Here is a 12326-nt window from a genome sequence, read left to right on the forward strand (position 1 = left end):
GACAACAGCATGTATTTATATAGCACCTAAAACAGAGTAAAAGGTGCTCCACAGAAGCGTAATCGGGTCCTGCTCTCATCTGCCAAAATTGATCACTATTCTAGAATGCGAAGATAAACCCCAGCTCCTATTCTCTACTGCTAACCATCTTGGTAAACCCCTCCTCCACCCTCACCTCCGACAACAAGTGTGAGGAGCTCAAGGACTTTTGTCTCCAAGATTGAGACCATCTGTTCAGCTGCCTCTGCCCCTCCCCTTCCCCACCGGGTCAAACTTCCCAAGGTTCCCTCCTGCCCTAGCCCTGAACTCATCTTTCTCCAGTTTCTCTGATCTCCCCTCATGACCTCTCCACACTTGTCTTGTCCACGAGACCCATTCCTGCTCCTCGACCCAATTCCCACCAAACTGCTGACCACCCAACTTCCTTTTCTGGCTCCCACGTTAGCTGACATTGTTAACGGTTCTCTCTCCTCAGTTACTGTCCCCCTCTCCCTCAATTCTGCAGTCATCACCCCTCAAAAAAAACCTTGACTGCTCCATCCTTGCAAACTACCACCCAATCTCCAACCTCCCTTTCCTCTCCAAAGTCCTTGAATGTGTTGTCGCCCTCCAAATCCATGCCCATCTTGCCCGCAACTCCATGTTTGTATCCCTCCAATCAAGTTTCTGCCCCCACCACAGTACCGAAACTGCTTTCAAGTCACAAATGACATCCTTTGTAACTGTCCTCCTCGACTAGTCTGTAGCCTTTGACATGGTTGACCACTCCATCCTTCAACGCCTCTCCACCGTTGTCCAGCTGGGTGGGACTGCACTCACCTGGTTCCATTCTTACCTATCGAATCGTAGCCAGAGAATCACTTGCAATGGCTTCTCTTCCTGCACCCACATCGTTACCTCTGGTGCCCCCCAAGGATCTATCCTTGGCCTCCTATTTCTCATCTACATGCTGCCCCTTGGCGACATCATCCGAAAAGAGTCAGTTTCCACACACACACACACAGACGACACCCAGCTCTAACTCACCACCACTTCTCTCGACTCGTCAGACTGCTTGTCCAACATCCAGTTTTGGATGAGCAGAAATTTTCTCCAATTAAATATTGGGAAGATCAAAGCCATTATTTTTGGTCCCCGCGCCACCAACTCCACCCCTCTCTTACATCTGCCTGAGGCTGAACCAGACTGTTCACAACCTTGGTGTCATATTTGACCCTGAAATGAGCTTCCGACCACATATCCTTGGCATAACTAAGACCGCCTATTTCCACCTCCGTAACATCGCCCCTCTCCACCCTTGCTTCAGTTCATCTGCTGCTGAAACCCTCATCCATGCCTTTGTTACCTCTAGACTTGACTATTCCAACACACTCCTGGCTGGCCTCACACATTCTACCCTACCCGGTCATCCAAAACACGGCTGCCCGTATCCTAACTCGCACCAAGTCCCGTTCACCCATCACCCCTGTGCTTGCTGACCTACATCGGCTCCTGGTTAAGCAACGCCTGGATTTCAACATTTTCATATCCCCTCTATGGTCGCGCCATTCCCAGTCTCTAATCTCCTCCAACCCCCCCACCCCCAACCACCCAAGATATCTGCACTCCTAATTCTGCCCTCCTGAGCATCCCTGATTATAATCGCTCAACCATTGGTGGTCGTGCCTTCTGTTGCCTAGGCCCCAAGCTCTGGAATTCCCTGCCTAAACCTCTTTCCTCCTTTAAGGCGCCCCTTAAAACCTACCTCTTTGACCAAGCTTTTAGTCATCTGCACTAATTTCTCCTTATGTGGCTCGGTGTCAAATTTTCTGTCCTATAATACTCCTGTGAAGCGCCTTGGGACGTTTTTACTACGTTAAAGGTGCTATGTAAATTGCAAGTTGTTCTTGTAATCAGAAAATTGATACCGAGCCAAGGGAAGAGATATTAGGAGAGGTGGCGAAAGGGATGGGTTTTAAGGAGTTTCTTAAAGGGGGGGGGGGGGGGGGGGGGGGGAGAAAAAGAGAGAAAAGAGGAGATAAAGTGTAGGAAAGGAATTCCAGAGTTTTGTGCCAAGACAGCAGAAGGCACAACTGCCAATAGTTGGGTGAAGGGAGCAGGAGATGCACAGTGGCCTGAGTTGGAGGTATGCAGAGTTCTCAGAGGGTTGTAGATCTGGAGATGGTTACAGCAATGGGGCGGGGCAAGAGATGAGAAATTTAAATTGGAAGCGTTGGGGGGACTTCGAGCCAATGCAGATCGGTGAGCGAGAGGTGGTGTGGGTTAGGATACAGGTTGCAGACCAGGAGAGCATTGGAATAGTGGAGTCTGGAGGGGAAAAAGCAAGGATGAAGGTTTTGGCAGCAGGTGGGCTCAGGTAGGGGCAGAGACAGCTAATGTTACGGAGATAGAAGTAGGCGGTCTTTGTGCTGGAAAAGATATGGGGGTCGAAAGCGCGGCTCTGGGTTAAACAGGACACCGAGATTGTGAACAGTCTGGATGAACTAAAGGCAGTGGCCAGGGACTCAGGAGGTAACAGTTTGGAGGTAGGAAGAGAAACCATTGCTGGAGATGCTCTGACTATGGTTCCACTCTTATCTAATCAATCAAGGACAGTCTTACTGAGCTAGACGTTGGAGGATGATGATGTGGTCAACCATGTCAAAGGCTGCAGAAGTCGAGAAGGATAGGAGGGAATGCACCACGGTCATAGAGGATGTCATTTTATTACAGATCAAGGCCATTTCAGGGCTGTGGCAGGGTCAGGAATCTGAATGGAGAGATTCACAACTGAACTGCAGGAAAGACAGGCACGGATTTGGGAGATGGCAACACATTCAAGGACTTGATGAGAAATGAGGTTGGAGATGGAGCAGTAGTTTGGAAGAACAGAAGGATCAAGGTGGGTTTTCTGAGGAGAGATGGATTTTAAAAGGGATGGGGACAGTTCCCGAGGGAACCATTTAGCATGGAGGCCAAGGCGGCAAGTTGGGTGATCAGTAGTTTAGTGCGACTGGGGTCAAGGGAACAGCAGATGAGTGTCATGGACAAGATGAGGGTGGAGCATACATGAGGGGTGATAGGAGGAGAGTAAAGTTCAGGACTAGGACAGGCGAAGGGAAAGGGCAAGGGGCCTCAGTTTAATGTCTCAACCGAAAGACGGGAACTCCAACAGTTCAGAACTCAAACAGTACTGCAGTGAGAGTGTACATTATGTGCTCAAGTTTTTGGAGTGTGGCTTCAACCCACGATTTGACTCTGGAGGCGAGAGTGCTACCAGAGCCAAGACTGACACTGGAAACAGTACCGGGTATACCTGAAAATGAGGTTCCAACCTGATAAATCTACAACACAGGTCAGAAATGGGGATGTTACTGCAGTGTTCAGCACCATTCACAACTCCTCAGATAATGAAGCAGTCCATGCCCGTATGCAACAAGATCTGGACGACGTTCAGGCTTGGGCTGATAAGTGGCAGGTAAAATTCACGTCACAGAAGTGCCAGGCAATGATTATCTCCAAAAAGAGTCTAACCACCTCCCCGTGACATTCAACGACATTACCATCGCCGAATCCCCCACCATCAACATCCTTTGGGGGGGGGGGGGGGGGTCACCATTGACCAGAAACTTAACTGGACCAGCCACAAATACTGTGGCAACAAGAGGTCAGAGGCTACATATTCTGTGGCAAGTGTCTCACCTCCCAACTCCCCAAAGCCTTTCCACCATCTACAAGGCACAAGTAAGCAGTGTGATGGAATGCTCTCCACTTGCCTGGATGAGTGTAGCTCCAACAACACTCAAGAAGCTTGACACCATCCAGGACAAAGCAGTCCGCTTGATTGGCACCCCATCCACCACCTTAAACATTCACTCCCTCCACCACCGGCGTACTGTGGCTGCAGTGTGTACCATCTACAAGATGCACTGCAGCAACTCGCCAAGGCTTCTTTGGCAGCACCTCCCAAACCCGTGACCTCTTCCACCTAGAAGGACAAGGGCAGCAGGCGCATGGGAACACCACCACCTCCAAGTTCCTCTCCAAGTCACACATGATCCGGACTTAGAATTATATTGTCAATCCTTCATCGTTGCTGGGTCAAAATCCTGGAACTCCCTACCTAACAGCAGTGGGAGTACCTCATTGAAACTTAAATTTTTTTAACAGGACTAGACAGGCTAGATGCAGGAAGGATATTCCTGATGGCAGGGGAGTCCAGAACCAGGGGTCACAGTCTAAGGATAAGGGGTAAGTCATTTAGGACAGAGATGAGGAGGAATTTCTTCACCCAGAGAGTGGTGAACCTGTGGAATTCTCTACCACAGAAGGCAGTTGAGGCCAATTCATTGAATATATTCAAGAAGGAGTTAGATATATTTCTTAAGGCTAAAGAGATCAAGGGATATGGGGAGAAGGCAGGGACAGGGAACGGAGTTTGGATGATCAGCCATGATCTCACCTGAATGGCGGAGCAGGCTCGAGGGGCCAAATGGCCTACTCCTATCTTCTTTGTTTCTATGTTACCTTCACCACATGGTCTGCAGCGGTTCAAAAAGGCAGCTCACCACCACCTTAGAGGGCAATTAGGGATGGGCAATAAATGCTGGCCTTGCCAGCGACGCCCACATCCCATAAACGAATAAAAAAAACTATGCATGCTAAACAGCAGTAGCAACATGCTATAGACAGAGTTAAATGATCCCACAACCAACCGATCAGATCAAAGTTCTGCATTCCTGCCACTTCCATTTGCGAATGGTGGAGGACAATTAAGGAACTAACGGGACAAGGAGGCTCTATGAACATTGCCATCCTCAATGGAGCAGAGCCCAGAACATGAGTGCAAACAAATTCGCAACCATCTTAAGCCACAAGTGCTTCTTGGCCTCATTCCGAGGTCCCCAGAGTTATAGATGCCAGTCTTCAGCTTATTCGATTCACTCCACGTGATCGAGAAAGAGTTGAGTGCACTGGACACAAAGGTTATGGGCTCCTACAACATCCCGGCTATAGTGAAGACCTGTGCTCCACAACTAGTGTCTCTAACCAAGCTGTTCCAGTACAGCTACAACACTGGAAATGCAGTCTACAACTTTTAATTCAAAGTTTTTAAGCATTAAATTCCACTTTGCTGCATTATTTTTTTTTGCAAGAACCCTTCATATCTGACAAATACCTGCACTCCCATCAGAATTTTGACAATGTATCTTGTAGATGTATGCCAGAATTGTAAAGAGAATTTGAATCTAATCCATAAACCAACTAAAAATGTCCTGAAAATTACCAGCTTCATTCCAAGGAAATGATTGCTCTATGAGGGATCTAGAATCAAGTTTAAAACAAATTTTCTGAGTACATGCAAGCAATTTCAGCCTTTTCCCAGTTAACATGCAGCAGAATCAAAGTTCCTTTAGGTTTGGTAATTGCTTTATTTTAATTTCTGGTTAGTGGGAAGCCTTGGCCCCAAGTCCTGACATGCAGTCAAAATACATGCAAAACCCTTTACATACCTAAATCATGCAATTGGCCTACAGTTACATCATAGAAATTTTCCCATACATTACTCTTTGCAAATACAACAAGTTAGACCCTACTAAAAGATGTACAAATTAGCTTTTATATCGACATCATTTGCCCTTCATTGGACATATGAAAATACTTCATACTTCTTACCTTAATATTGTCAACAGTGCGTTTAAGATGGTTGAGTGACTGTGGAATAAGTTGCAGCCAGTTGCAGGCTGTGGTATGAAGTGTTCGCATCCAAATTGGCCGTCCATCTGAAGTAGAACCTGTCCGCTGCTTCTTCTCTGTCTCAGCATAAGCTAGATCATCCTCATCCTCCAACATCTGCATTTTCAGCATTTTGCTGAGCATGTCAGTGCCTGAACCAGATAAGGGTCAAGGGATCAAAGGTAGCCTAGCTAAATAAAGATGCTGCCCAAATCAACTAACACCAGAGAATGGTGGTAAAATAAATTTAAAACAGGGATCACCAGGGTAAAAAGCTGACGCTCTCAAAAGAAAAAAAAATTACATAGGCAGACTAACTGAAAATATGGTATACTTTTGCTTCCAAAAAGATACTCGGGCAACCAGTTTAAAAAAGGTAAGGTCTAGGGATAGCTTCATTTTTAAAAAAGTGTGTAAACTCAGGCTGCTGATGGTCAGACAAATGCACGAAAGTACATGTCTGCTGAAGAATGAGCTCAGACTAGTGTTAGTGACATTGTGTTGCTACACAAGACACAGAAAAACATGCCAGACACAGAAGTAGTAGGACAAGCATTGTCAGATAGAAAAGTACGATCTTCCGTAAGTACAGACAAGTTCTAGCCAAAAAGAAAAAGATTTAGAAACGGCACAAAGAACAATCTTTAGCAGGTGACTTATTTTGATTCAGAGAAGTACAAAGCATATAGTTTGTGAAATTATGATGCGATTAAAAGGACAAAACCCTCAGCAGTTGCATAGTAATTGGAAGTTAAAACTTGTAGTCTTTTTCTTATTAAAATATTTAACTGATTAAGTTGTCTAGTTCTACATACATGATTAGATTTACACGGTTTTCATAAAATTAAACCCAATTTAACTACAAGAAAAAGCATGCATGAAATGTACTGTCACTGGGTTAATTTAAATCAACACTATTGAGCAATATTATTTTACATTTGACCTCAAAATTATGACATGTTTTATGAGGAACTATCTTGTTCAAATGGTGTTTTATGAGGAACTATCTTGTTCAAATGGTCCCCTAAACATTGGTCTCTTCATCTTTAGGGACTTTATTGAGAAATAGGTAATGCAGCAAACCTGAACTTCTAATGAAGAGTTATAACAAATAACTAGAAAATTATTTTCCTGTAGGTCTACACACTGCTCTCTTCATCTTCATGCGTTTGGAGAAATATATAGTGTAACAAACCTGATTAGTTAAACAATGCAAACTTGGAATGTTCCAATGATCATCAGATGCATGTGGCTTTTCAAGGCATTGGGGGGGGGGGGGGGGGGCGGGGAGGAAGGGAGAGAACACTAATGGAGAGTACCTAAATGGGAAAAAAAAATGTACAGGGACTGTTTTCAGTCCAGATTTTCCTTTTTTGGTAGGAATTGGAAAGGAATAAGAGAATGGAGTGAAAGCCATCTAAAATAAACACCTCTGGGAGAAGAGCAAAATATCTGAATCAGACAAATACAATAGAACGGTTAGTGCAGAGTGAGAGAGAAACAAGATAAATGAAGTGACAACAGCACAAAATGAGGTACAACATATATTTTTGACCATGGCAGCACATCACTTTTGAAAATGTAAAGTTGTAATACATTTGTCTAAACCTACATTAGTATAAACATTACCAATGTCTACTGCATTATCTTTATCTTTTCAAATCACAACACTATCAATTTAAGTATTTAAAAAAAGTCAGCCAAGTTCTAGTACTTGGAAATCTTGTACTTACCCTGTGTAGTTAGAAGCACTTTTTCAGCATTGTTTGGTAAACCTAGCCAGGATGGAGTCTGAGTATCAGGAAGCAGCTCAACCCACTGTACAAACTCCTCTCGCCTGCATACAAAAATCACCATTTGTTAATTAAAACTAAAAAAGGGAAAAACTTTTCCAAATTAAGTTTAGATATAGTTTATGGAATCCTCATTAGAGAAACTAAGAATGTTTTAAGCAAATAATTTCCTTTTCTCTGAAGTCAGCATTCTTCTTCAAACATAATGGGCCGTAATTTGCAGCTCCTACGGGTGCTTACGTGCCATTAGGAGCTGCGCAAGTTCCAGGTTTAGGCATGCAAAGCTGGGATTGGGGGGGTGGGGGGGAAAGAAAGAGATTGTCTTATGAGGAGAGATTAAGTAGACTAGGCCTATATTCGAGTTTAGAATGAGAGGTGATCTCATTGAAACATACAAAATTCTTACAGGGCTTGACAGGGTAGATGCAGGGAGGATGTTTTCCCCTGGCTGGGGAGTCTAGAACCAGAGGTCACAGTCTCAGAATAAGGGGTCAGCCATTTAGGACTGAGATGAGGAGAAATTGCTTCACTGAGGGTGGTGGATCTTTGGAATTCTCTACCCCAGAGGGCTGTGGGTGCTCAGTCGTTGAGTATTTTCAAGACAGATCGATAAGGTTTTTGAATATTAAGGGAATCAAGGGATATGGGGATAGTGCAGGAAAGTGGAGATGAGGTAGAAGATCAGCTGTGATCTTACTGAATGGCGGAGAAGGCTCGAAGGGCCAAATGGCCTACTCCTGCTCCTATTTATGTTCTAACTTGCGATTTGTCAGAACATTCGCATCCCTGGGAGAAGGGGCTCTGTGGGCAGAGAGTTGTACTATTTGCCCAACTTCTGCTCAGCGAATGCCCTTGAGATTCTTATGCCTGGTAACTCATTTATACATTGAAAACCCTGTCCAATAAGGTTTTTTAGCCCTGTTAAAACATTTATCAATAATAAATTAAATTTGTTTAAAAAATGTAATTAAATGACATTAATTAATTTTAAATATGTAATTAAAAAAAGTGTATTTTTTTTATTTTTTTTTTTAAAAGTGATCCCCATTCATACATATGGGAGTTCCCCTTCTTGCATTGGTTGGACTGGCCCACGTGATCCCAGGGGTGCTTGTGAACCGCATGCGACCCGCGGGGTACCCGAGAGGCCCAGGAGCGCGAATCTACGAACCTCCTGGACCACCAGGTAAATTCGTAGATTTTTTGCAGATTTGGGTCATTATGCATTTGATTTAATTGTCATAACTGTTATATTGTCTGTTTAAAACAGTTCAGATTTTAGAAAGAAGATCTTTACCTGATGCCATCTGGCATTAGAATATCCTTATGCCCATCGACTTTACATGCCAATTTGAATTCGCGGTCAAAGCTAGCAGTCGTAAATAGACGCTCCAAGAAGGAGTTCAACAACCGCTGGTCGAATTCATTATCGATACGCCCGCCATAAATGGACTGTGCCATCAGGGTTTTCAGAGCTGCCCAAGGAATTTTATCAGGTGAAATGTTCTGGCGTCCCTGAAGAAAACAAGTCATTCCATTTTAATCACCGAAGTTGGGATTATGTGTGATTTGAAAGTTCACTATTTGACACTCAAGTTGCTTGGACTGCAAATAAATTACTAATCTTAAACTTAATACACAGAATAATTTTACAACATGTTGGCATTACAATAGTTTCTAATTATTTGTGCAATGAGTGTGTTTTAATGTGGTGGTTTTTCCACTCATTTTAGTGATTATACTGATGGAACCAAACTAATGTCTAAAATAGCTAGTGATTCAGTTTCTCTTTGCTGGAAACAATGCAAATTTAAATAGGAATACACCAAATCAACCTTTTTGATGTTCGTGGGATTAATGGCATGAGGAGAGTCCATAAGCAAGTTGACTTGACCATCACTAATCAGCCCAATGTTTCCTCAAGCATTTGCAGAATAACCCAATATAAAAGGACAATCTCACCAAAAGAAGTTAAAACTGTCTTTGAAGGCACTGATAAAAAAATACACTATTAGGTATACAGCCTCTTGTCACCATAGGCAGCTACAATACAATCACCAAGAGCTTTTTAAAAAAATCAAAAAGGAAACATTTCTGTATATGGCCACATTGCACTGTGTTCAGAATTCCAAAATAGGCAATTCCTGTTTTAATTTCAGCTAAAAGCAGGTAGCTTCATGCTACTCAGCAACAAGGTTCAATGATCTCCGAAAAAGTAATTAATTTCAACCCAGGCAAGTAGAAATAGTTTCTTTAAAACATTTTTCATTCATGAAGCAACAAATGTAGTTTGTATTAAGAACTAAAAATATTGACATTCCACATACTGTACATTTGGGAGTTGCTTTTGAAATAAGCTTTATGAAAGCAAATGTTAGTAAATCCTGAAAGGACTCACCCATCATTTGCAGAGTCTGCAATAGTTTCAAATAAGATCCAAAATGATCAGATTGAAAAAAATACCTCAGTTGCACATAATGCAAAATAGCATCAACCAAAATGTGCATAAATATTGCAAGTATGTACGGAATCCCCATAAGTACAAATGGGAATACCCTAAAAAATACATGTACACATCAAAAATTAAAAAATGAAATTTAAAATGCCATTTAAATATTTAACATTTATTTTTGAAAAATAAATTTAAGTTTTAAAGGGGCTAAGAATAACCATACCTTACTGTACAGGTTCTCACGTTTAAAATGATTGAAAAAAAAATGTTCATTTAAACTCTTACGCTGGTAAAAGCAGGCCTTACACCGGCTTCTACCAGGCACAAGAATTTCATGGGCATTCGCTGGGCAGAAGTTGGGCAAATAGCCCAACTTTCCGCCCACAGATGCCCTTTTCCTGGGGGTGGCTACGATCTGTCAAGAAGATTCTTGACAGATCGCAAGTTCCGGGTCTTCACGCACGAAAACCCAGAATTTGCACGGCCCTTATGGGCACATACGCACCTCACACACTCATAGGGGCCGCAAAATACGGACCAACATTTGGTGTATCCTATTTAGTTACAGTAGTTTTTTTGCAGTAAGAATTCTAATATAATCTGCACTCTCATTTCGGTGCCATTTTGTTCTTGCATCACTTAATATTTTGTGCATGAATTTACCTTGGCTGTATCATCCAACCAGGTGTCCACAGTATCACAAGCAGATCTTAAATCTGATTCACCAAACTCATACTTCTTGGACCAACCCAGGGGGGCATATCGCAGACGTTCTTGTATAATAGCATGAAACCAGCCCAGAAGGAAGTACAAACGTGCACGCTCATTTGGTGACTGGAATAACATTTCAATAAAGTAAGTTTAAAAAGGTATTTGGTATAAATCGTACAGGGTTAGAAATCCCAACAATATTTAAAATTACAGTAGTTTCTAACTTGTACATCAGAATTGGGTTAGGCTGTAAATTTAAACTACATAAATCAGTGAAACAAATTATGGTAAAATACAAGCAAAACATACTAATGTTAAAACTGCTGTTATGACAGAGCAACATTAAAAAGTACATGTAATTATTCAATAAATATTTTGTCTTAAAATGCTGAAAAGATGCAGAACCCACAACAGATTGAGGAAGACAATTTGACACTACCATAGTTTGAAAAAGAAATGAATAAATAATACAGGAAACTTTGGTTTATCCGGAGGTTATATGTCCGGAATACTCGATCTAACGGCAAAAATCAGGAGCCGTTTTCTAAGTTCTCGTTTCCCCCCCCCCCCCCCCCAGTCAAGCACTGCAAGGTCTGTAGCTATAGCAACAGCTTCAGCTACAGACGCTTGCAGCCGACTGTTTTGAAGCTACAGGGTTTGTTGATTCACATGGAGCTTCAGTTCCGTATGTTTAAACATTAACACTGGTATGTCTGGCACTTGTGATGTTACGGCACCAGCTCGGTCCCATCCGTGCCGGATATCAGAAAGTTTCCTGTAGATAGTCAATTACTGTTTTTGGTCCCTATGCAAATATTTGGTGGGTGCTCAAGGTGTATTGTGCTGGTACTGATGATCTTCCAGGGTGTAGTTCTTAGGTCTGGTGGAGAAACCTAAAAGCAGATGATATGCACCTGTGTGTCAATGATTGAATATCTGCACAATTACATGCAAGACATACTTTTGAATTCTGTCAAGCAACAATTATTGTTCTCGACATGGGATGACAGCAGCTGGAATGAGTTCTAGTGAGTGGGGTGAGAATATATGCTCATAACTGTTTGGTACCTACCATGATTGGCTTGCAAAGAGGCAAGCAGCTGCTGCAGAAACTCAACCTCCAACTAGTGCAACCAGTTTAACAGGCTGTAGTGTGTGGGCCTATTTTGTAGTCAGGATGATGGCAATGCACTCATTTCATACTTGTGCCACTCAGCATGCTACATGTGAAGAGCTGCTGGTTTTCGCTCTCCACGCTAGACTCAAAAATATGCTCATCTGTTCTTTAGTGACCAAACTTGTAAGTATCCCCCCACCCACAAATGGGAAATGGACTTGTCTATCGATAGAATGTACACTTTCTCCAAACAAATATTGGGGTCAAATCTTAGTCTATGCTTACTTTGCACATCCTGGAAACCGGGATACTACTGAAGGTCCGCAGCATGTTGGCCTTCACACCAGGTGGTGGTTCAAATACAAATATACGCCCAGCTCGCAACAAGTTCACTGGAACCTGCAAACAAGTTAAGGTTACTGAGAAACGCAATACTATTTTGTCCTATAACGTACAGGGATACCTGCAGAGTGACACAGAAATTCAAAAACTCAAGTGGTTAAGCAGCTGGCTATTAAAATTTCAATAAGTACCAGCT

General features: G+C 42.7%; 1 protein-coding gene across 2 annotated transcripts in view; it reads right to left on the reverse strand.

Moving 5' to 3' along the window:
* dync1h1 (dynein, cytoplasmic 1, heavy chain 1) overlaps positions 1-12326 on the reverse strand; it is a 104904-nt gene that overhangs the window by 9783 nt on the left and 82795 nt on the right. For both annotated transcript variants that reach the window (XM_086002965.1, XM_086002966.1), the window contains exons 69-73: positions 12074-12187; positions 10624-10794; positions 8806-9023; positions 7449-7552; positions 5656-5867 (exon numbers count right to left, since the gene is read on the reverse strand). In XM_086002965.1, coding sequence (XP_085859091.1) covers positions 5656-5867; positions 7449-7552; positions 8806-9023; positions 10624-10794; positions 12074-12187 — 819 coding nt within the window. The remainder of the gene's footprint in view (positions 1-5655; positions 5868-7448; positions 7553-8805; positions 9024-10623; positions 10795-12073; positions 12188-12326) is intronic.

Source organism: Somniosus microcephalus, chromosome 12 (assembly GCF_052327205.1).
Source record: "Somniosus microcephalus isolate GS21.2 chromosome 12, FLI_Smic_1.0, whole genome shotgun sequence".
Lineage (NCBI taxonomy): Eukaryota > Metazoa > Chordata > Chondrichthyes > Squaliformes > Somniosidae > Somniosus > Somniosus microcephalus.